We start from the raw sequence: 22879 nt of genomic DNA, 5'->3' as shown, positions 1-22879 counted from the left end.
TAACAAAATAACAATTAATCATTGAATAAATATTAGATTGTTATCAATCTGAAATTTATTTAATGCGTTTCTTTCGATGATATACAAAACAAAATCTGTAAGATTATATTGTTTTTTAGCGAATGGAAAATTTATCTGAACGTATTATATGAAAAATATACGTATGAAAAAAAATACGAACAAAATTTCATAGATTTCTAACTTTTCAAAAGGAAAATACTTTGAGCATTATGTGCTACAGGCTTAATTCAATCCATTTATTTAAGAAATTATTTGATAATTAATTGAATCGATAAATTACTTTAATATCCGATCAAAAGTATCAGACTTTCTAGTAGAGTGAAAAATTACTTGAAAATTATACAAGCTCAATTTTCACTCTACAGAAGTAAAGTTTTATTTTGTAGGAATGAATTTTGACTTTTATTAGAGCAACAAATCATTCGAAAAATTGCACAAGCTGAATTTTCATTCTTTTAGAATAATGTTTACTCTAAAGATTTAGGAGTATTGATAATATTGATATCATTTCAATCTTGACTCAAGATTTTGCATATAAATAGTTGTGCACAGAGTTATACAACAGGAAACTTCAATAAAACAGTAACAGTGATGTCTATCATTTATATCCATTTATTTAAGGCAATTCGATAATAAGTCAAAAATCAAGCAAATATTGAGTTTTTTTTACTTTTGGCGAGTTAATTTCAATGTCCAAGACGTCGTTTTAGCATTAGCTTTTTCATTTGGTTAAACTTTTTTGAATGCCCAGCATAATACGATAAAAGGTACACTATATTATTATAAATAATACATTTATCATACAATTTTAATGAATTTTTAAATATTTTATACGATGGTTTTGAGGACCGAAATGAAAATATTGAGTGATTCTCGTAATTGTTCCTCCGTTATCGTTAATGGAGGGCATATTCTCATGGCTTCACCTTCACATGGCGTACCTCTTGTCAACAATCCAGCTTCTTTCAGCTTCATGCTGATGTCCCACTCGCTGATCAAACCTGTGAATAAAAGCCATGTCGAATGTAGTATAATAAAATTCAATATTTTTTGTTAAATAATATAGAAATGTAATTTGAGACATGACTCTTTTGTCTCTTTATTACATTTGTTTCATAATTACTAAAAGAGAAGAAGGTATTATGGCTACTGTGGACGTTATAGGTACTCTCATTATTTCCGTTATTAGGTAATGAATTCAAATAATTGTATATGGAATTATACAATTAGTAGATCGCTGTTTTTTAATAGCGCTAATATGCCCATACAGAATAGCTGACAATTGTTATAAGATATTTTTACTTTTGAGAATATCTAAACTTTTTCAAGGTACATTTTAGCTTTTAATTTCACATACTCTATCATTGTTTTTAAATTTGAGCGTATTATTACACGAATGTATGTACATACACTCGAGTGATCTTTGTCATTTAACTTTTTATTCGGCTGTACGCATTTCGAGTTATGCAGAGTTAAATAGTAACATGGGATATTGTTAATATGATTTTTTTAACGAAATTTTATATCGAAATATTTCTTCGATAAATCGGTTGTTATTCTGAAAGGTGATGTTCAGAAACATTAGAGATATTTTATATTTGTTGTTTAAAATAAAACAGAGATAAAATAATATTTTTTATGATATCACTAAAATCTTTAAACGCAGAAAAATTTTAAATTAGGAAAATTATAAACAATAAAAAATTAAAAATATATATAATTTTATAATAAAATATCGTGTTTTTTTTAACCAATCCGATTTTTAGAAAATTATTTTTATGCTAGCCATATAACCACCTTTTTTTTTCTTTCATCGATTATGCAGTGCGTCACATTTTTATAAATCACGTCCTGAGTAATAAATATTTCAATATTTTGAGCCTGGAATTTATTAAAAAACACTTTGACGAATATAATCGTTCCAGTTTCAATCTAAAATATTAATTATAAACAAAGTTATTCGATAAAATAGAAATGGGCCATATTACCCTCTTCCCCTCTATGAGTAAGAGTAGGAGCATAGACTTTTGCATAACGCATAAGAAAATTAACTAATCAGATTCCTTTATTTCTACGTGAGGAAGGGAAATAAAAGATTTTGATTGATTCTCTTATATGCAAGAATCCATGTACCTATCCTAAATATATGAAATAAAGTCACAACTTGTGAGATATGATCTCGAACTTGAAACGTCACGTGCATCAACAAGCATTTTATTTTTGCGTTCATATTGCGCAACAATTTTTATTTTGCCGACAATTTATCAAATATAGCCGATCGGATATCAGTAATTTGTTCATTGATACCTTTATTTATCACGAGAGAGGCAAAAAGACCGCGTCCACGAAATTCTTTTGCGATCTCCTTAGGCACCTTACTTATTTCTTCTTTTAGAACTTTTCCGAGCTTCTTTGCGTTCTCTGCCAGCTTCTCCTCCTCTATAATTTTAACCGCTTCCAAAGCGATTCTGTTCCCAAGGGGATTTCCAGCGAAAGTGCTTCCATGCGAACCAAAATCTAAACAGAGCATAACCTGGAAAAAGATTTGGCTTAATAATCGTTATCACGCGAGTGATTAATATCGATTTCTTTCGAGTAACTATTCAACACAAAGAGCCTTTACAAGTGACACAATACTTGTTAAAATATTTTACAAAATTTTTAATTTATAAAACTGTTAAATTAAGAAAAGTTCAAAATAGATGACATTGAATTGTTTTAATATCTACACAGTTGAAACTTTTTTTATATACCTCATCATTTGCGAGGATGCCGGAAACCGGATACATTCCGCCGGAAAGTGATTTTCCCAAAACAAGAATATCCGGCTTACAGCCTTCATGGTCAACTGCTAGACGCGTACCAGTTCTGCCGAGACCAACCATTATTTCGTCGTCGATCCATAGAACATTGTACTGCGTGCACAATTCTCTTACACGTTTCAGATAACCATCCTAAACAAATTGTACGTCGTTGGCAAAAAAAATTATGATGTTATAATTCTTCAATATCAAAGAAAGAAAATACTATGCGATCTTCTTCAATAAAAACCAGCGTTTTCATAGTAAAAATTATTTGGCGATAATACTCGTACAATATTTATAACGTGTATTTTCATACGACTCACAGTCGGTACAATAATGCCGCCTTCTCCCTGAATAGGTTCCACCATAAACGCGCAGATATTGGGATTCTCCTGAAACTTTTGTTCTAGAGCGTTCGCATCGTCGTATGGCACGTTATCGAAAAGGGGCATGTACGGTCCAAAATCTGTGTAGTTCAATGGATCTGTCGAGGACGATATGGCCGCCAGCGAACGGCCCCAAAAGTTACCCTTGGCGAACACAACGGTAGCCTTGTTGCTCGGTATCTTTTTCACTCTATATCCCCAGCGTCTGGCCACCTTCACGGCTATTTCACCACCTTCGCAACCTAAGAAGAGAGAATAAACTTTTCGATCTTTTACTGTAAAGTAGCTTGTACTTATCACAAGAGATTTTATCAAAAACTTCTCCCCGTATTTACTGAAATTTTAAAAGACTGATTCTGTTAAAAAAATAACCCAATTTTTTTTAAAGCGAATCCACACCTGTGTTCATAGGTAAAAATCTATCAAATCCGAAGAGGTTTGTTAGATATTCTGCCAATTCGCCATGAGGTTCTGAGAAGAAGGCTCTCGACGTGTGCGTCAACTTTCCAGCCTGATCCCTCATTATTTTCACCAAGCGCGGGTGACAGTGACCCTGATTGCAAGCCGCTAGTCCTGATATGTAATCGAAGTATCGCTTTCCATCTATGTCGTATAAAAAGATTCCTTCCGCACGGGTGATAACAACCGACAGCGGTTTGATGTGTTGACTGCCGTATTTCTTGTCGCGATCTATTACTTGTTGAGAACTCAGGAATCTTATTCTGCCCGATTTTCTTATGATGCTAAAAAACTTCTGTCTCACAGATTGCAGGGCCATAATTGTTTCTTCACCCTGCAGTATAGTTGGAACGTAATGTTGCTGGAATATTCTGTGCCATACCGCACATTTACGGCCTTTTTTTTTTTAATACGAAAGTAGATTTAGAATAGCCTTACATGAATCATAAGTATCAATTTTGGTGCAATAAATATTTTACAGACAGGAGAGTATTTTATAAAAAGAGTGAAAAGGCGCCAATGTGCCGAAGTAAACTAATTACGATAGAATTATTCCAGTATGTATGTCTCACTTATCGAAAACTTAATTTATCAAGCGTACTATGTTTAAGATAAATAAATTGTATCAATAAAAACGTTATATTATCTTCTACTACAAAAAAAATTCAAAAAACAAAATATTAATTTTTTTATGATTAAAATAATCAATAATTATTAGAACATATTGAAAATTAGTCATTGAAGCGATGTCGAATCAAGTTTTAGAATTTTTTAAAATCCGTTTTTTATTCGTAGTTCGTTGAATCAGTAATTTCGAATTAACTGTTTGCTTTTTTTATCTCGTCCAATGTGCATAGAAATAAAACTTGCGATCCATCCGTTTAAATCCGTAAATATACATTGGCCATTTGCTTTTTGTATCTCAGTCAATGTATAATGTAATTGCACAGATAGAAAACGGATTCAAAATATTCAAAAACTTGTTTCTCGACATCGCTTTAATGAGCAATTTCCAATCACTTTTCGCTGGGGTAAGCAACGATAATTGTATTTGTTTACAGTGTTTGATTGTTTTATGAAGAATATCCATAATTTGATAAACGTCAATACACACGTGATCGATTCAACCTCTTGCAGTCACTTGAAATGTTGATCTGTCAAAATTAATCAACTTTTTCGATATATTGTATATATGTGATCTATAACGGAACGCTTAACGGCAGTTTGGTACATTGTCGTCGCGCACTTTTTTCACCATATATAATATCTGCACAGCGACAGTCACTGTTGACACTGTCGTTAAAAGTTACAGAATCCCGCTAATGGATTAATCTTACTGCACCAATATTAAGGTTTATCTGCAATGTATTCTTTGTCTCCTGTTTTTTATTATTTTTTTTCCTCTTTGCACACTGTTTTATCAAAATTGACAAGATAAAAATTGACGAACTCTCGAAATCACAAGAACACAATTATCGGTAAAATATTTCGCAAAGAGACAAAAAGCAAAAGACAGAAAGAATATATTGTAGATTAGCCTTGAAGATAAAAATTGTAATAGGTATTGCACTGTTTTAAAATAAAATTATCTTTAAAAGATTTTTTTTTTAATAGAAAAAATATAAATTTTAGATAAATTTAAAAGCGTATGCATTGTTAAATAAAAAATTAATTACTCAAAAATAGATCTTAAATAAATCTGATTAACCAAGTAATATTGAGACAAAATTGAATTGTAGAAAATAACATTTTTGAAGATACTATATTTAATTGAATTTTTTATGACCTCTATTAAGCTGGACCCACCACCAGCGAAAATCGAATTTGCACTAGGTCAAAAGTTTAGTGTCTTTTTGGTGCTAATTTAGTACCTAGTCCGAATTTTGGTGCTCAAACCGTTTAGCAATAATTAAAAAAAAATAGGGGGCGTAGCTTAATGGCAAGCTAAACCCCTCCATAATAAAAAATATATATATACTATATATAGTGGTCACAAACACAAAACAAGTACAGTAGAACTTAGTGCTAATTTAGTGCTCAAAGAAACCCCTAAAATAAATGAAAAATATATAATTGTTTAAAAAAATATCATTATAAACCCAGCGCAGCATTGCGATCTCGGAGAACAATACTTACAGACCACCAAATTTGTATGTTTTTGGTAGAAAAATAACATGAAAAACACAAATAATCAAAATATAACAGGATTCAAAGTTATTAATATAATAATAATTATTTTTTATTCTGTCTGATAGCGCAAAAAATCAGTTATCAGATCGTCGAATTTGACGATTGTAAAAATTATATACTAAAATGTTATTTAGGCATCGGAGTATCTAAATATATCAATTTCGAATTAGGAACTCACTGCAAATTGCTGAAAAATAAATTGTTTATTCGCGGAGAGCACGCGCCGCGCTCTAACTTTACTCTTCTGATCGTCAGAGAATTTGGTCGTAAAAATCTTATACCAAAATGTTCCTTAGACATCGTAGTATCAAAATAAATTAATTGCGAATTTGGTGCTCGCTGCAAACTATTGTAAATAATTAGTTTATGCGCGGCGCGTACCTTCCGCACGTGAAAAATTTATTTACAACATGCAACAAGAACTAAATTTAAAATTGATTTCTAAAGTAGGATGTCTAAAGAACATTTTGATATAAGATTTTTACGAGCACCAAATTCTCTGACGATTAGAAGAATAAAGTTAAAGCGCGGCTCGTGCTCTCCGCGCATAAACAATTTATTTTTTAACAATTTTCAGCGAGCACCAAATTCGCAATTAATTTATTTTGATACTACGATGTCTAGGGAACATTTTGGTATAAGGTTTTTACAAACACCAAATTCTCTGACGATCTGGAGAGTAAAGTTAGTGCGCGGCGCGTGCGACAATCTGATAATTGATTTTGTGCGCTGTCGGACAAGATAAATTAATAATTATTATTATATTAATAACTTTGAATCCTGTTATATTTTGATTATTTGTGTTTTTGATGTTATTTTACTACCAAAAATATACAAATTTGGTGGTCTGTAAGTATTGTTCTCCAAGATCGCAATGCTGCGCTGGGTTTATAATGATATTTTTTTAATCAATTATATATTTTTCACTTATTTTAGATGTTTCTTTGAGCACTAAATTCTAGTGTACTTGTTTTGTGTTTGTGACCACTATATATATTTTTTTTATTATGGGGGGTCCAGCTTGCCATTAAGCTGCACTCCTCTCTCTCTCTCTCTCTCTTTTTTTTTTTTTTTTTTAATTATTGCTAAACAGTTTAAGCACCAAAATTTGGACTAGGGTATTAAATTAGCACCTAAAAAGCACTAAATTTTTGACCTAGTGAGAACTCGATTTTCGCTGGTGGGGAATCCAGCTTAATATAGATAGTCCAATCGGCAGTCCGCTGAATGGTTGTTGCCTGGTAAAAGTTGTCCAAAGCGCCCGAAAACACAACAGTCGGTCAGCAAGGTTTTGGTCAGTATTTTTTGGGATTCACATGGAATAATCTTTATCGACTATCTCGAACATGGTAAAACAATCAATAAACAATGTTACTGTGCATTATTGGGTCGATTGGACGTCGAGATCAAAGCCAAGCGCCCTCATTTGGCGAAGAAAAAATTGCTCTTTCACCAAGACAACGCTTCGGCTCATTCAGCTTATGATACGACCGATAAATTGAAGGAATTGCGCTATGAACTGGTACCCCACCCACCGTATTCGCCAGATTTGGTCCCCAGCGACTATTTCCTCTTTCCCAGACTAAAAATGTGGCTTGCTGGAAAAAGATTTCACTCAAATGAGGAGGTCAAGATGGAAACAAACGTCTATTTTGAAGGCCTCGAAGCTTCACACTATCGAACCGGTATTGAAATGTTGGAGGACCGTTACAACAAATGCATTACTCTAGGAGATTATATCGAAGAATAAAGCCATATTTTAATTCAAAAAAACGTTCTTTCATTGTTAGGCCAAAGACTTTTCAGCCTATGTAGTACATTAAATATTTTAATTATTAATTTAACATATCTTAAATATATTATAGTTGGCGTATATTTTTTCTTTTTTTAAAATAGATTTTAGAGAGAGTTTATTGTTGTTCATAAATGTATAAAATATACATTTATAAACCTATTTTATTTAATAAAAAGCTAATATATTTATTACTAATTAATTTTGTTAAATTATTCCTACAAGAAAATAAAAAGAAACAATCTTTTAATAAACTAAAGTATGAACAGCCTAATATGTACTTAATCAAAGTACAAAACTTCTTAATGTGTCAGTAATTGAATAGTTTATTAACTTAATGACGAATTTTATTCGGACATAAACGAAAATACTTATTAATATTATATTAGAAAAGTGTCGTTATATTTGTCATCATCGTTTTAGTTTCTGAGATACTTTAATAACTGAAAATTTATTTAACACAAGAGTTCCAGATAAGCACTGCAATATACATAGAGGAGAAGAGGGTAATATGGCACCTATTTTTATTTTATTAAATAACTTTGTTTATAATTAATATTTTCTATTGAAACTTGAACGATTACATTCGTCAGAGTGTTGTTTGACAGATTCTAGACTCAAAGTAATGAAATTTTTATTATTTAGGATGTAATTTATAAAAATCTAATGCTCTGTTTAATCGGTGGCAGAAAAAAAGTGGTTGTAATATGGCTATCCATAAAAATAATTTTCTAAAAATCGGATTAGTTTAAAAGAAACACAGTACCGTGTTACAAAATTATATATTTTTAATTTTCTATTGTTTAGAATTTTTCTGCGTTCAGAAGCTTTAAAAATACCATTAGAAATTTCATTAAAAATATCATTTTATCTCTGTTTAACATTAAACAACAAGCATAAAATGATATCTCTAATGTTTCTAAACATCGCTCTTTAGAATGACAATTAATACGTGAGAGTAATCAATAATTATCATTAATTATTCTCACATATAACATCCTTATTATAACTTTTCTTCTATATATTATATACTTTTTAACTTTTTTTTTTTACTTTTATTAAAGCCATCCGCCAACACTGGCAGATATCACGAAAAATTATGTATTGAAAAAATGACGTCAAGAGCTGTTTATTACAAAAAATTGATTTTTCTACGCTCAATTGGAAAACATTTCTTCTAAAATTTATCTAACAATTTGCTATTCTGAGCAAATAACTATACCTCAATCACACACAATGCTTTCATGCGGTCCTGACGACATTTTAATTTACATATATCAGTTCAAAGACTTATAAGTACAATCAGTGTAACCAAATCTTTTCGCAATCTTTTAGCCTGATCAGAGACCTAAATAAAGGAGCTCAACGAACCGTAATTTAATTATATATGATAGACAATTTATGTAAATATAAATATATATAAACGTGAATAGCCATTGCGAATACATGTTTTATAAGATTTTTTTCGAGCATGAGATTATAATTAGCAATTTATTTTTAATTTTTTACGATCGATGTCTTCATGTATCCTCAAGAAATCTAAGATAATTTCAAACTTAAAATCTAAACGTTCCATTTGGGAATAACAAAATTAATACGATAAAAGTTAAACTATTTTATTACAAAAAATACGTTTATCCTACAATTTTAGTAAAATTTTCATTTTTATTTGTAACTTTTAAGGACCGTAACAAGAATGTCTATTCCTTCTCGTAATTGTTTTTCCGTGATCGTTAATGGAGGCATTATTTTGATTAGACCATGTGTTGGCACCGCCAATAATCCAGCGTCTTTCAACTTTAAACAGATATCCAAAATATCGGCCAAATCTGTAAGTAAAAACCATATTAAATATAATGTAATAAAATTTAAATTTCTTCTTAAGGGGGCAGGGTCTTTTGGATGATCAAAAAAAGCCTATTTATATGAATTTTTTTTACGGAAATTATATGAGCGATTGATTTGAAATTTTGCACACATATTTATTTATATTTTGTTGTTAATCGGGAATTTTTATAAGTAAAAATAATGAAAATTGTAATAATTATAATATTGTTCGCGCGACGTGTCCGAGCACGCATCGTCTCATGGTCACCATAAAATCTTGACACTCAGTTATCTGAGAACTACAAACAAATCGAAAAAGATTCTTACTCTACAGATGTTTGGTTATTGTCGGAACCAGAATTATTAAAATTGAACTATTTTTAAAATAATTATTATGCATGTAAAAATAAATTTTAAAAAATCACTAAAAATTTTGAAAGTTTAACGTAAAAAAGTGAACGCAGTAATATAATTTAATTTTGCTAATTTCAACGATAGAGAGAAATGTTTCGAATATATAGATAAAAGAAGCGAATTCAATCGGTTCATTAATTTATCTGAAATCGTGGTCACCAGTTTGTAACATATAGTTTTGAGAAAAATGCGTTTAAAGTTTTGAGTATAATTTACTCGTATATTTTTAGTACTTATGTAAGTATCATTCTAATTAGCAATTCCGAGCTTATATTATATGTCTTAGAATTGCTGAAATTAAATTATATTACTGCGTTTATTTCCTTTTTACGTTAAACTTTCAAAATTTTTAGTGATTTTTTAAAATTTATTTTTACATGTACAATAATTATTTTAAAAATAGTTTGATTTTAATAATTCTGGTTTTGACGATAACCAAACATCTATAGATTAAGAATCTTTTTTGATTTGTTGTCTCAGATAACACTGTCAAGATTTTAATATGGTCATAATGGGGTGATGCGTGCTTGGACACGTCGCGCGAACAATATTATAATTATTCATTATTTTTACTTGTAAAAATTCCTGATTAACAACAAAATATAGATAAATATGTGTGCAAAATTTCAAATTAATCACTCATATATTTTCCGTAAAAAAAATTCATAAAAATTGCCTTTTTTGACCCTTCAAAGGGCCCTGCCCCCTTAAATAATATAAAAACGTTATTCAACAGACGGTCCTTTTGTTTCTTTGTTACATCTGTTGCGTATAATTATTATAAAATAAAGTCACAGTGTGCAAGATATGATTTTAATTTTTTTAATTTGACGACCCCAACAAGTATTTTATCTTTCTTCATATCGTGCGAGCTTTTTAATTAACCCATAATTAGCGATATAGCTGAATCAGTGATTCGTTCATGATTATTGACCTTTGTTTATCACGAGAGCGGCCAGAAGGCCGCGTCCACGGAATTCCGTCGCGATATTCTTCGGCAGTTTTTCTAATTCTTCCTTTAAAATATTTCCGAGCCTCTTTGAGTTTTCCGTCAAATTCTCCTCCTCCACAATTTTAACTGCCTCCAAAGCGACTTTATTCCCAAGCGGATTTCCAGCAAAGGTGCTTCCATGAGAACCAAAATCCAAACAGAGCATTATCTGGGAAAAACCGATCAATTTATTAGATTGAAGAATCTTATCACGCCAGGCAAGTGATTAATATCGATTTCTTTCGAGCTACGTAACGGCATACATCATATTGACGCGTATGTAACATAAAACTTCAACAACAATGTAAGAAACTTTAACATAAGAACTTTCACGGGTGATTATGGTTGTTAAAATATTTTATAAAATCGCAAAAATTTTATTTTTAGAACTATTGTTGAATTAATATATAAACATTCAGAATAGTTGATATTAAATTATTTTAATATATTTGAGAAAATTTCTCGAAAACCTGATTATCCGCCAGAACACCGGAAACTGGATACATCCCGCCGGAAAGTGTTTTACCCAAAACAAGAATATCCGGCCTGTAGCCTTCATGGTCAACTGCTAGACGCGTACCAGTTCTGCCGAGACCAGTCATTATTTCATCAGCGATCCATAAAACGTTGTACTTTGTGCATAATTCTCTAACACGTTTCAAATAACCATCCTAAACAAAAAGCAGAAGAATTGTGCGCCTTTAGTAAAATGACCATGATGTCACTCAACCGTCAATATTAATACAAAGATAGTTTACTCTGCTTAATCTTCAACAGTAAAAAATCGTTTTTACAGAAATTATTGTGTGATAATATTTGCACAATATTTACGATGTTGTGTATTTTTTTAATTGACTTACAGTCGGCACAGTCATGATTTCTTGCAGAATGGGTTCTACCATAAAAGCGCAGATATTGGGGTTCTCCTGAAACTTTCGTTCCAATGCGATCGGATCATTGTACGGCACCTTCTCGAAAAGAGGCATAAGCGGCCCGAAATCTGTGTAATATTCTGGATATGTTGATGCTGATACAGCTGCTAATGAACGGCCCGTGTAATTCCCCTTGGCGAACACAACTGTAGCTTTTCCGTTCGGCACCTTTTTCACTCTATATGCCCAGCGTCTAGCCAATTTTATGGCTGTCTCATTACCTTCGACACCTAAGGAGAGAATAAACTCTTCGATCTTTTATCGTAAAGAAACTTGCACTTATTACAAGAGATTTTTATTAAAAACTTCTTCCCATATTTATTGAAATACTAGCTCATTGTAAAAGACTAATTCTCTTAAAAAATATCCCAATTTTTTTTTAAAACGAGCCCACACCTGTGTTCATAGGTAAAAACCTATCCCATCCCAAGAGTTTTGTCAGATATTCTGCCAATTCGCCGTGAGGTTCCGTATAGAAGGCTCTCGAGGTGTGAGCACACTTTCCAGCTTGATCCCTCATTACTTTTACCAGACGCGGGTGACAATGACCCTGGTTGCCAGTCGAGAATCCTGCCAGAAAATCGAGGTATCGTTTCCCATCCAAGTCCCACAAATAAACTCCTTCCCCGCGAGAGATAACAACTGGCATCGGACTGATGTATCTAGCACCGTACTTGTTTTCGCGATCCATTATTTGCTGGGAACTCAAAAATCTTATTTTACCCAATTCTCTTGCGATGCTGAAGAATCTCTGTCTGACGAACTGTATGGCCATATTTTTTCCTCACTCTGCAATATAGCTGGAACGTTGCAACATTATTATTATGTTACTGGAATACTTTGTGTGTTATCGACATTTATAAATCTTATTTTTTTTACACAAGTGTACATTTAGAATATTATAAATGCTCTTACGGACCGTAACCGATAAAAACTATCTGATACATTTCGTATTTCAATTCAAAAATAATATATGAATACGAATACATCCAAAGTAAACATGACGAATAACTCATTTCGCATTTCAATTTATTTGAATCTAAAAATAATATAATTGGGACATAAATCAATCCGAATACATGTAATGAATAGCTCATTTCGTATTTCAATCCATGTGAGGTAAAAAGTACTCCAGGTCTCTAAAGCGCGAACTTGGATAAATTAAAATACATTGCAATTTTCAATTTATTTGCATTTATTTTCGTTTGCTGGGAGTCTATTTAAATGCTTTTTATTCTAAATAATTTCATTATTAATCGAAATGAAACATAATGATTTACGAATTATTTAAAAATTATTATTTACAAAGTCTGTATGTCATTTGACACACATTATCTCTCGCGTTATTGCATTAAAAGTACGTCATTATTTGCGTAGAGAATGTTATCGTACGAAGTTATTAATAACTCGAAATGAATAACATATTTGCTACATTAATTATTTTTGCCAAGATAATAATACGATTACAAAATGACTTACTCGGGGTTTCTATAGAGAATAAAATATTATTATAAGCGACGTAACTGTATTTGTTTGCAGTGTTTGACTATTTGATGAAAAATACATCAATGCACTCGTAACCGATGCAACCTCTTGCAATACCACTTGCAATATCACTTGATAAATTGTTGATTTATCAAAGATGATCAACTTTTTTAATATAATTATATAATATATACGTGACCTATAGCGGGATTCTGTAACTCTTAACGACAGTACGGTACGTTGTCGTTGCGTTTTTTTAACACACACACACACACACGCGCGCGCACACACACACACACACACACACACACACACACACACACACACACACACACACACACGCACACACACACACACACACACACACATATATATATATATATATATATATATATATATCGATACCGTTATATGTCGTTGCACAGATGCATACATACATACATACATATATATATCTGTGCAACGACGTATAACGGTATCGATACTGTTAAAAGTTACAGAATCTCATTAATGGATCCCGCTAACCATGCTGTACGAAGATGAATCTATATTGTACTCTTTACTTTTTGTTTCTCGCTTTTAGCCTCTTCATGCACTTTTTTAATCTAAATTGACGAGATAAAAGTTGACAAACTCCAAAAGAGACAAGAAATACAATTATCGATAAAACTTTGCGCAAAGAAGCATAAAGGCAATTGGCAAAAAGCAAACCACACGAGACAAAGAACATATTGTAGATTACCCTTTAAGATAAAAATAGATATAGCACTTTTTAATATAAAATTATATACAAAAGTGCATTTTGAGTAAATTAGAAAAATGGTATACGTATAAAATATCAACAAATCGTTGCAATTTTATGACAAAATTGACATTTTTATTCGAAAAATACAATATTGAAATAATACTGTTCTAAAAAATGAAAATGTTAGTTATGCGTGAGAATAGTTTTAGAAATGATATCCACGCCCTCGCGTAATTGTTCCTCCGTGATAACTAACGGTGGTGCTAGACGAATGATATGTCCATGCGTTGGTTTCGCCAAGAGCCCGTGTTCCTTCAGTTTCAAGCAAATATCCATAGCGTCGATCTTTTCATTAATGACAATGGCATTCAAGAGACCTTTTCCCCTCACTAAAGTGACTACCTCCTTCGGTAGCTTGCTAAGCTCATTTCTGAATATGTGACCGAGTCTTTCCGCATTCTCAGCGAGTTTCTCCTCTTCTAGAACGCGAAGTGCTTCAAGGGCAATTCTGCATCCCAAAGGATTGCCACCATAAGTAGACCCGTGCTCGCCAGGTTTGATCGTTAGCATAACGGGATCGTTAGCTAATACACCGGAAACAGGATAAAATCCTCCGGACAGAGCTTTACCGAGAATCAGAATATCTGGCTTCACGTTTTCGTGATCCACTGCGATCCGCTTTCCCGTTCTCGCCAGGCCGGTCTGCACCTCATCCGCGATCCACAAGACATTATTCTTCGAGCAAAGCTCTCGAATTCCTTTTAGATACCCATCCTTTTCGAAGAACAAACACAATTTTTAAGGCTAAATATTAGAGCTATCTTATCCCTTTGTGTTTAAATGTTTGCACGTAAAAGTTTACCTTAGGGACTACTACGCCAGCTTCACCTTGGATAGGCTCCACCATGAAAGCACAGACATTTGGATCGGCGAGGGCTCGTTGAAGCGCCGGAAGATCATCGTAAGGTACAAGCTCGAAGCCCGGCATGAAGGGGCCGAAGCCGTTGTAACTGCTGGGATCGGTACTCGAAGAGATAGCACTTAATGTTCTTCCCCAAAAGTTGCCCTCTGCAAACACTATCTTAGCCTGATTCTTCGGTATGCCCTTGGATGCGTATCCCCATCTTCGTGCCAATTTGCATGCCGTTTCGCCACCTTCCACGCCCGTGTTCATTGGCAACCATTTGTCATAGCTGAAGAAATTATTAAATAAATGCGCGCGCGCATGCACACACACACACACACACACACGCACACGCGCACACGCGCGCGCGCACACACACACACACACACACGCGCACACGCACACACACACACACACACACACACACACACACACACACACACACACACACACACACACACACATCTAATATTTTTTCTAATCTTTTCTATCTTTCATCTCTGTTACGTCATCGTTTATCTTATCAACATGAACTCGAGACTCAAAAGTAAACACTTTAATTTATACCTGAAAAGTTTCGTGATATATTCCTCGAATTCACCCAAGATATCAGAATGAAATGCTCTAGATGTCAGAGTTAAAATCTTGGCCTGGTCGACCATCGCCTTGTAGATTCTAGGATGACAGTGGCCTTGATTGACTGCCGAATAAGCACTTAGAAAATCAAAGTACCGTTTTCCCTCGACGTCCCACATAAAGACACCCTCCGCCCTGCATAAAGCCACAGGAATTGGATGATAATTATGAGCACCATATTTAGATTCACGATCGAATACTTGTTGAGATGTAAGTGTCCTCTGACTTTGAATGTACTGAAAAAGAAGAAAAATTTAAATTAATCCTGACAATATCTAAAATACTTTTAAGCATTTTTTTAAGTATTTTCCCACAGAAAGATTATTACAGCAAAATTGCAATAATGTTGCGAAATGTTGCTGCTAAAATGTCCGTCTTTAGAAATATTGCAATGCAATATCACAACTTAATTACAATATGTGTATTTTTTTTCATAATATCTCAGGTCATATAATAACACATTGCGGCACTTCATCCAGACATATCATATGCCTTTGAATTCATTTTTACACAAGCAAAAATTTTACTATCAAAATACATCTCATTTACTTTCGTCTCCAAACACAATTTTTGAGAATCTGCTCCTTCAAAGAATCATTTTATTAAAATATGGGCAAAAAATTTCATAATGCTGTACATTTTTTATTTTGTATAATTTTTAATTACGAGAATTTTATTGTGCGGCAATAACACGCATTGCTTGGGAGTGAAGCAAAGAACAATTAATTTTTCACAATATTTTTGAAACTATATTATTTTATATTTTATATGGATTAGATATAAAATAGTTGATTACATAAATAAAGTATATATAGATTACCTTTAAAATATAACTTAATATAGTCTTTTCAATTATTATTATATAAATACATAAATATATATAATTGTAATAAAACTATGGTAAAATAATAAAATCAGTACTAATTAATTATGTTACCTGAGATCGGGACGGCAGTAACGTTCTTGCCGATTTTTTGATATTCAGCATTATCACTCTTGTTATTGGTTCCATCGTGTAAATCGTTTTTCTTGTTTTAGACGACGATAAATTGAAACTACGATCGATATTAAAACACTTCGAATTGTAAACTAGGTGGTCCACTGCAAATTGAAATACAGTCTTCGCGACAGCTGCTACTTTGCCAATTATAATGAAGTGAAAGTTCGTCGGAACGCAGTTGTCTCATTCATCTGAAATATTATAATTTCGTTATTTCGGAAATCGCTTACAAAATTGTTCTTACTAGTGATCATTATTTCTTTTTCTGTGAATCAAATTTGAAAATTAAGATTTAACTTTTTAAAATTAATTCACGCAAATATATAATATTGTATAAATTATGCAGACATGCAATTTTACAATTTATATTTTTGATTTTAATACAGCGAATTATTTCTTTCTCCACTTTTTCACTTATCCACTTTCAATCCATTAAAGGCCATAATAATACAAGAAATTTAATTCAAATCGTATTTGTTATTTTTGACAAAATCTCCGATCAATGCTTGAATCATTAAAATAATCAATAATGTATCAATTTTAATATTGAAAATTCGATTAAACTTGAAAAAAAAGCATTATTTATGCACTAAAATAACTTTTTATTCGCAATAAAATTTTCCTTAATTTTTCAAATTACGTTCAAATAACGTTAATAAATTTTAACAAATTTCCAACTTTAATAATAAAATTTAAATTCTACTCTTGTAGAGGTTGTAATTTAATCAGGGTATGTATTATATGAAACTTTTCGAAATAGATTTCGATCGAAATTATTCAATTCTTTTCTAGATTTTTATTATTTTCTAAGGAAAACGAAATTATCCTCCGATCCATTCCGAACAATTCCACAATACTTATAACCCACCACATTCTTAGCAGCCACTGATCGAACACATTGACACAAGCAGACTATTCCAACGACTGCCAGACTGGCGAACGATTAAATTCTCCTTGTCTTATAGTTCAAGTTTATTTATCTCACTTATAATGAATCGAGGGATACTATCACATGTTTCTCGTTATACGTACACCACACAAGTATTACTTTCTTCCCCACTGTTCGACCGTCCTTGTCGCACATATTATCGCTGATAATACACTCATATCTGTATACAAATAATCGCTGATAGAAGCGTACCGAAAATTTTATGAATTTATGTATATGGAAAAGATGGCTTATTTTTATGATTTATAAACGATTCTGAATTAAGGTATAACAATTTTTTTTTTTTTTCAAAATTTTAGTTACTTTTTCAAAAATTTTCAAGCATATTTTTTAAATAAATCTTTACTAGGAATTATAGAGGAAAAGTAAAATTGTTCCACTTTCGGATCTTTTAAATTATCTAAGAAATAAACATCCATGTCTATACATCTATTTTATGTTTCACTAAATAATTTATCACATAGTTTATCCGGAAATGGAATAATATAGTTCTAAATAAAATTATCTGTACTGTAAACAAAATACAGATAGAAGAGCTCATTCAGTACAGTTCATAATTCTTGGCAACATTCTGTTTTAATCTAATCATAATTTGGATAGTGTATCCATCTCGCTCTCTATTGTTTGATACTTAATTATAACTTTAACTTCTTGACACAATACTGATTGTACACTTTACATCAATGTACGTATGTTCTCAGTGATATCAAACTCAAGTTTTTTGTGATTGATTATATAAATGTATTGTTATATAAATGTATTGAAGAGAGCACCTAGTCAAAAGTCAAAATGTTTATGTTTTTTTGAATAATAAATTTAATTATACACTTGATCAATCTATACTCTTAATTGTACGATTGCATTTACTTGATTTATATTCTTTGATTCCTTAATTCATAAATTAAATATTATAAACAAAATACAATTTTTAAATTAGAAACTTAATTTAGATTATAAATTTAGTGTCAATTTTACAGAGGTATAATGTCCATGTATAATGTTATAAGTATGATAAAATTCAGTTTTTTGTATAACACGTGAGATAAATTTGAAAAAATGAGGAGCAAATTTAATATCGATAATAACTTCGTTGCACAAAATGAATGGAATACAATATATTTTTATAATGTAGTGTAAAATATATTAACTGTGTTTTGTGAAATACATGTCAACTTGTTGAGTTGTTCCACTTTGTTGCATCGATTCAATTGCTTTATTGACTATCACCTCTGACGTTTCTTCTGTTATCTAAAACACAAAATGTAAAATCTGACAAAATATGCTCATCAGAATACATTACATTATAATTTTACTAGTACCCTTACATTATTGATAGTATCTAATACATTATCTGTGCTTTCACATCTTAATAATAGTCGCCTCAAAGTGGTTAATATAACAACGGCAATGAATATTAGAATTCGATATGCACCAACCGCTATTTTATCCCATATCCTACAAATAAATAAAAGTATTCTAATCTAATTATTAAATTAGTTAATTTAAATTCTGAATCTACAAGTGTATGTTTTTACCAATATCAAAATCAAATAATAAAATTGCAATACGTCCAGATAACAGCATGTCTGTATGGGTGACATGTTACAATCATACCACGTATTGTTATCAGAATTGCAACAACTAAATCCGTATTTGTTGACAAATTGATGCCTTTATGACATGACTTTGGGTTAGTAACTTTCCAACAACTTTGAAATCATCAAAATTTATGCTGTTGCCATTATAATGCCATAATAATTTATTGAAGCGCACAATGCTGTTTTTTTGCCGATAATGCAAGGTAATTTTGATGTTGTTATCTTGTTGTTAAACAATATTAATATAAATATAAATTATTGCTTGCATATTATCTCAATATCGGTATATTCAAAACAACAAATATAAGGCAAGTTGCCAGCATCATAAGCAGATTTTGTTTAGGCACGCTGTTATCTGAGCAATTACAGTTTTTATGGTAATATAAGCATACATACTTAGCGATAGAGCCATTGCATATTATACCGGCAAAACACGAATAAAACCATGTATCATACGGAAGATTACAAAGCGCATCAATTTTAACAAGATGCTTGTATAATTCTATGTCCTCTTTTTCCAACAACGCATATGTACAGTCTTGCAATTTTCCTACTTCTTTCTGTAGCTTCTCAACTTGCACAAAAAGCCCAGACAATATCCAATACATATCCACTAGTTTCTCCTCTTCTGATTCAACATCAATTATGTGCCACAATGTCTCAGCCATTTTGCTCATAGCTCTAAAACAAATAAAATTCTATTACAATATAATATTTTTTATTATTACACATATATATGTCTATGAGTTAAGGCATCCTTCAAAATTTGCAGAGAAAAGTAGTCGACATAAATTCTGAATAAAAACATCAAGGAATCCTAGACTTAATAATAATTTAACAAAAAGAAACAAGTTTTAAGGAGTTTTGCGCGGCTATCCATATACTAATATAAAAATTAAGTATTTATATTTATAAAACAACACAAATTTATTATGCGCTTACGAAAATTACACGTTTCGACTTCATTTTGAACCATTTTTGGATCAACAAATTTCGAATCTCGATTAATAGATATTTATAATAAAAATGTTAAATTAAAAAATTTGAAACAATTCCTAGTGAAAATTTTTTATATAATTTTTCAGAATTTTTCAGAATTTCTACATACTTTCATAATTTTTTAGAAAATTTCTCAGATTTTTTTATATAAATTGAAACACTTTTCAGAAATGTTAAGATCATCTTGTCTAGAATTTTTTATATGCATAAATTTTGAAATATTTTAGAATTCCAATATTTCTCATTCAATAATTTCTTATAGAAACTGATAATTAACTCAGGTAGCAATGTGTTTGTATTGTTGCTGACAAGCTGGCAATCATAACATATACTGCTATCAGAATCACAGGATCTGAATCCAAATTTGTTAAGAAATTGATGCCTTCATGGTATGATGACAATTTTCTGACATGAATAACAATTTGCCAATAACATGTTGGCAGCTTTCATCATTGTCATCAAAATTTATTACAATTATGTGACCTTAACAACATAATCACACAATTATTGAGAACGCAAAATAACTCTACTGTTATTGTGTCATTAAATTGCCAGCATATACATATACACATTATTGCTTGTATGTTGCTTTAATGTCGGTATATTTGAAATTATTGAAGGCAAATATATGGAATGTTGCCAGCATCATAAACAATCACAGATGCGCACAATGTGCGATTTTGTTTATCTTAACACACTTTATGGCTATATGAAAAAATCTGAAAGTTAACATTATTTTTTAAAAATTGTAGAATGATAAATCTTAGAAATTATAGAATATTTCAGAATTCCAAAGTTGAATATGATAAAATTTAAAAAATGGAAAGTTAAATAAATAAGTTAAAAACTTAATTACCTTTAATTTTATGCAATTTATTTTAACTGAGTTAATTTTCAACCTCAAGTAGTTCTTTTTAAAACATATAAATTTTAACTTTCTTCCCCAAGTTAAAAATTTATCTATGTAAAGGAAAAAAATTAGAATAAACACATTTCCATATAAAAAATATTTCTTTGTTATTTCATAAACTTAATTTGTAAATGAAATATGAAATTTATTTGATATAATTGTTTTGAGTAATTTAACTTTAAAAAAATTACAACTTTCTAATTTAATATAAATAATGCTTTTCAAAATTTTTTAACTTTTTAATTTAACTTTAACATAATTTTTAACTGTTTTTTGTTCATGTAACTAAATTAATTTTATAAGTCATTAACTTTAGTTTAAAAAATATATTAAATTCACATACATAAAAAATTCTAAGTAAAAATGTAGACTTTCTTAAAGTAGTATTTCTGAGAAATATTTTAAAATTTAAAATTTATATACAAATTGTGAGAAAAATTTTCACTACAATTATAACAAAAATATTCAACTTAAAAGTTGAAACAACATTATTGAATAATATAATGAACCTGTACAATGGTGATTCCAATTGAGCTGTCATATCAACTTTTGCTCTCCTTTTGCGTAACAGCCACATTGCTAGGAATATTAGATGAGGTTTCGTAAAGTCATCTATAATTTTTGTGACTCTCAGTGCTCTCTGCAAATCCTGAAATTCCGCCTTACGCTGTGCCATTATGAATCCCTGGCTCTCTGCATAAACCGGCACAACGTCGAGCATGATCTTCCACAAGAAATTTCTATACATAGCAGGTACAGTGAATCTTAAACAAAACTGCTTCAGTTTTGTTTTGTCAAGTGGACGCTCCTTCAACAGTATTTCTAAAGATTTCTTTTCCTCGACGCTGCGAAAACCAACCTGCCATTTAAAAGCAATGACATTTTATCATATGATAATCTGTGACAGGAGAACTATTACACAGTAGTTTGCAATTGTCTTTGAAACGCAAGTGGATTTCGGAGCATTACCTTTTCATAATACTGCGAACGAAAATTCCGCTCGTCCGTCATCTTTTTAATCTCGTCCAAGTGGAAACCGTCCAGGTAGAAGAGAATTGTATTAAAGTTGAGCGAGATAATCAGATGGAAAATAAACTTTTACCGTGCAATCATGTTTACGTTCTGCAATGGACGTATACGTAGCACCAGTAGCACTGACACTACAAAATGCATTTGTGTATGTACAAGTTCAGAGCCGTAACTAGCTTTTCATGCGCCCTGGACAAAGTTTTTTGGGAGAAAAAATAATGTAAAATATACGATATACAATTGTTTTAATTGTTTACAAATATTTTTTATGTTAAAAAAGAAATATACAATATCATTCACATGTACTGGATGCGGAAACGTTTGCCACGCCACAAAATGCGACGCGGCAAGCGTTTCCGCGTTCAATGCAAAAGCCATATATATTCTTGCACCATGCATGCATCCAGGACATCCAGGTATCCATCGCGCATGATCGTACAACGACGTGTTTGCATGTAGAGATATTTTCACGTGAAAAATATTCATTGTTATTGCCGATTTTCCCAATTCGGTTTAAAACGATGGCGGAAAAGGACAACTTTGTTCACAAATTTTTTAACACTTTCTTCTACGTACTGGACTACTGGCAAAGAGGAACCTGAGATCGACCACGGCAATCTTTTTCCTATAACACTTCGAAACTCCACAGGCCGAAGGCCGATATTAGTCTCTCGATCTTCTAGATAAATTAAACCCACCTTAGCAGTCATATTCAATTACTATTCAAATGGGGAATCCAAACGTATCACGAAATTTCGGATCGTCATACAATCGGATAAGTCGAATGTCAAACGTGAATCGCGTGTCG

At 31.4% G+C, this 22879-nt stretch overlaps 4 protein-coding genes across 12 annotated transcripts; all 4 read right to left on the bottom strand.

The window, feature by feature from the left end:
• Positions 1–615: 615 nt before the first annotated feature.
• Positions 616–4941, bottom strand: LOC105201521 (ornithine aminotransferase, mitochondrial). Of its 5 annotated transcripts, none has more exons than XM_011169559.3 (6): positions 4785–4941; positions 3611–4004; positions 3149–3453; positions 2775–2975; positions 2329–2554; positions 616–1022 (listed from the first exon to the last, which is right to left on the bottom strand). In XM_011169559.3, the coding sequence occupies exons 2-6, from the start codon at positions 3987–3989 to the stop codon at positions 850–852; spliced, it is 1284 nt and encodes a 427-aa protein (XP_011167861.1). In that variant the 5' UTR covers positions 3990–4004; positions 4785–4941; the 3' UTR covers positions 616–849. The 5 variants fall into 5 exon arrangements, with proteins under 5 accessions (XP_011167861.1, XP_039314641.1, XP_039314642.1 ...); XM_039458707.1 differs by having other exon boundaries at positions 3611–4041; positions 4785–4934; XM_039458708.1 differs by having other exon boundaries at positions 3611–4066; positions 4785–4926.
• A 4311-nt stretch (positions 4942–9252) lies between these two features.
• LOC105201526 (ornithine aminotransferase, mitochondrial) lies at positions 9253–14021 on the bottom strand. 3 transcript variants are annotated; one of them, XM_039458480.1, is made up of 6 exons: positions 13827–14021; positions 12213–12616; positions 11745–12046; positions 11355–11555; positions 10828–11053; positions 9253–9481 (listed from the first exon to the last, which is right to left on the bottom strand). In XM_039458480.1, the coding sequence occupies exons 2-6, from the start codon at positions 12589–12591 to the stop codon at positions 9318–9320; spliced, it is 1272 nt and encodes a 423-aa protein (XP_039314414.1). In that variant the 5' UTR covers positions 12592–12616; positions 13827–14021; the 3' UTR covers positions 9253–9317. The 3 variants fall into 3 exon arrangements, with proteins under 3 accessions (XP_039314414.1, XP_011167867.1, XP_039314413.1); XM_011169565.3 differs by lacking the exon at positions 13827–14021 and adding an exon at positions 13296–13600; XM_039458479.1 differs by lacking the exon at positions 13827–14021 and adding an exon at positions 13341–13600.
• Positions 14022–14154: 133 nt separating this feature from the next.
• Positions 14155–17809, bottom strand: LOC105206005 (ornithine aminotransferase, mitochondrial). Of its 2 annotated transcripts, none has more exons than XM_039458477.1 (5): positions 17619–17809; positions 16524–16777; positions 15518–15822; positions 14909–15239; positions 14155–14820 (listed from the first exon to the last, which is right to left on the bottom strand). In XM_039458477.1, the coding sequence occupies exons 2-5, from the start codon at positions 16596–16598 to the stop codon at positions 14230–14232; spliced, it is 1302 nt and encodes a 433-aa protein (XP_039314411.1). In that variant the 5' UTR covers positions 16599–16777; positions 17619–17809; the 3' UTR covers positions 14155–14229. The 2 variants fall into 2 exon arrangements, with proteins under 2 accessions (XP_039314411.1, XP_025993451.1); XM_026137666.2 differs by lacking the exon at positions 17619–17809 and adding an exon at positions 17455–17593.
• LOC105201525 (TBC1 domain family member 7) lies at positions 17543–22851 on the bottom strand. 2 transcript variants are annotated; one of them, XM_026137667.2, is made up of 7 exons: positions 22648–22851; positions 22012–22260; positions 21552–21901; positions 19530–19814; positions 18861–19011; positions 18684–18783; positions 17543–17695 (listed from the first exon to the last, which is right to left on the bottom strand). In XM_026137667.2, the coding sequence occupies exons 2-7, from the start codon at positions 22051–22053 to the stop codon at positions 17631–17633; spliced, it is 993 nt and encodes a 330-aa protein (XP_025993452.2). In that variant the 5' UTR covers positions 22054–22260; positions 22648–22851; the 3' UTR covers positions 17543–17630. The 2 variants fall into 2 exon arrangements, with proteins under 2 accessions (XP_025993452.2, XP_011167866.3); XM_011169564.3 differs by lacking the exons at positions 17543–17695; positions 22648–22851 and having other exon boundaries at positions 18334–18783; positions 18861–18990; positions 22012–22053.
• Between the last annotated feature and the right edge of the window lie 28 nt (positions 22852–22879).

This window comes from Solenopsis invicta, chromosome 16 (assembly GCF_016802725.1).
Source record: "Solenopsis invicta isolate M01_SB chromosome 16, UNIL_Sinv_3.0, whole genome shotgun sequence".
NCBI classification, from domain to species: domain Eukaryota; kingdom Metazoa; phylum Arthropoda; class Insecta; order Hymenoptera; family Formicidae; genus Solenopsis; species Solenopsis invicta.
Note: the sequence above shows the minus strand (reverse complement) of the source record. Positions and strands in the feature narration are given on the sequence as shown.

Excerpts from the sequence above, each read along its gene's own strand:
- LOC105201525 (XM_026137667.2), bottom strand. The coding sequence starts at position 22,053 with ATGACGGACGAGCGGAATTTTCGTTCGCAGTATTATGAAAAG. Across the intron at positions 18,784-18,860 it reads TATTAGATACTATCAATAAT|ATAACAGAAGAAACGTCAGA; the intron begins GTAAGGGTACTA and ends TTTGTGTTTTAG. Across the intron at positions 17,696-18,683 it reads CATGTATTTCACAAAACACA|ATATGAGTGTATTATCAGCG; the intron begins GTTAATATATTT and ends ATTTGTATACAG.
- LOC105201526 (XM_039458480.1), bottom strand. The coding sequence starts at position 12,591 with ATGGCCATACAGTTCGTCAGACAGAGATTCTTCAGCATCGCAAGAGAA. Across the intron at positions 11,556-11,744 it reads AAATCATGACTGTGCCGACT|GATGGTTATTTGAAACGTGT; the intron begins GTAAGTCAATTA and ends CTTTTTGTTTAG. Across the intron at positions 11,054-11,354 it reads GTGTTCTGGCGGATAATCAG|ATAATGCTCTGTTTGGATTT; the intron begins GTTTTCGAGAAA and ends GGTTTTTCCCAG.
- LOC105201521 (XM_039458706.1), bottom strand. The coding sequence starts at position 4,760 with ATGGATATTCTTCATAAAACAATCAAACACT. Across the intron at positions 2,976-3,148 it reads GCGGCATTATTGTACCGACT|GATGGTTATCTGAAACGTGT; the intron begins GTGAGTCGTATG and ends CAATTTGTTTAG. Across the intron at positions 1,023-2,328 it reads CTCTCTCGTGATAAATAAAG|GTTTGATCAGCGAGTGGGAC; the intron begins GTATCAATGAAC and ends TTTTATTCACAG.
- LOC105206005 (XM_039458477.1), bottom strand. The coding sequence starts at position 16,598 with ATGGAACCAATAACAAGAGTGATAATGCTGAATATCAAAAAATCGGCA. Across the intron at positions 15,823-16,523 it reads TACTGCCGTCCCGATCTCAG|TACATTCAAAGTCAGAGGAC; the intron begins GTAACATAATTA and ends CTTCTTTTTCAG. Across the intron at positions 15,240-15,517 it reads TATATCACGAAACTTTTCAG|CTATGACAAATGGTTGCCAA; the intron begins GTATAAATTAAA and ends TAATTTCTTCAG.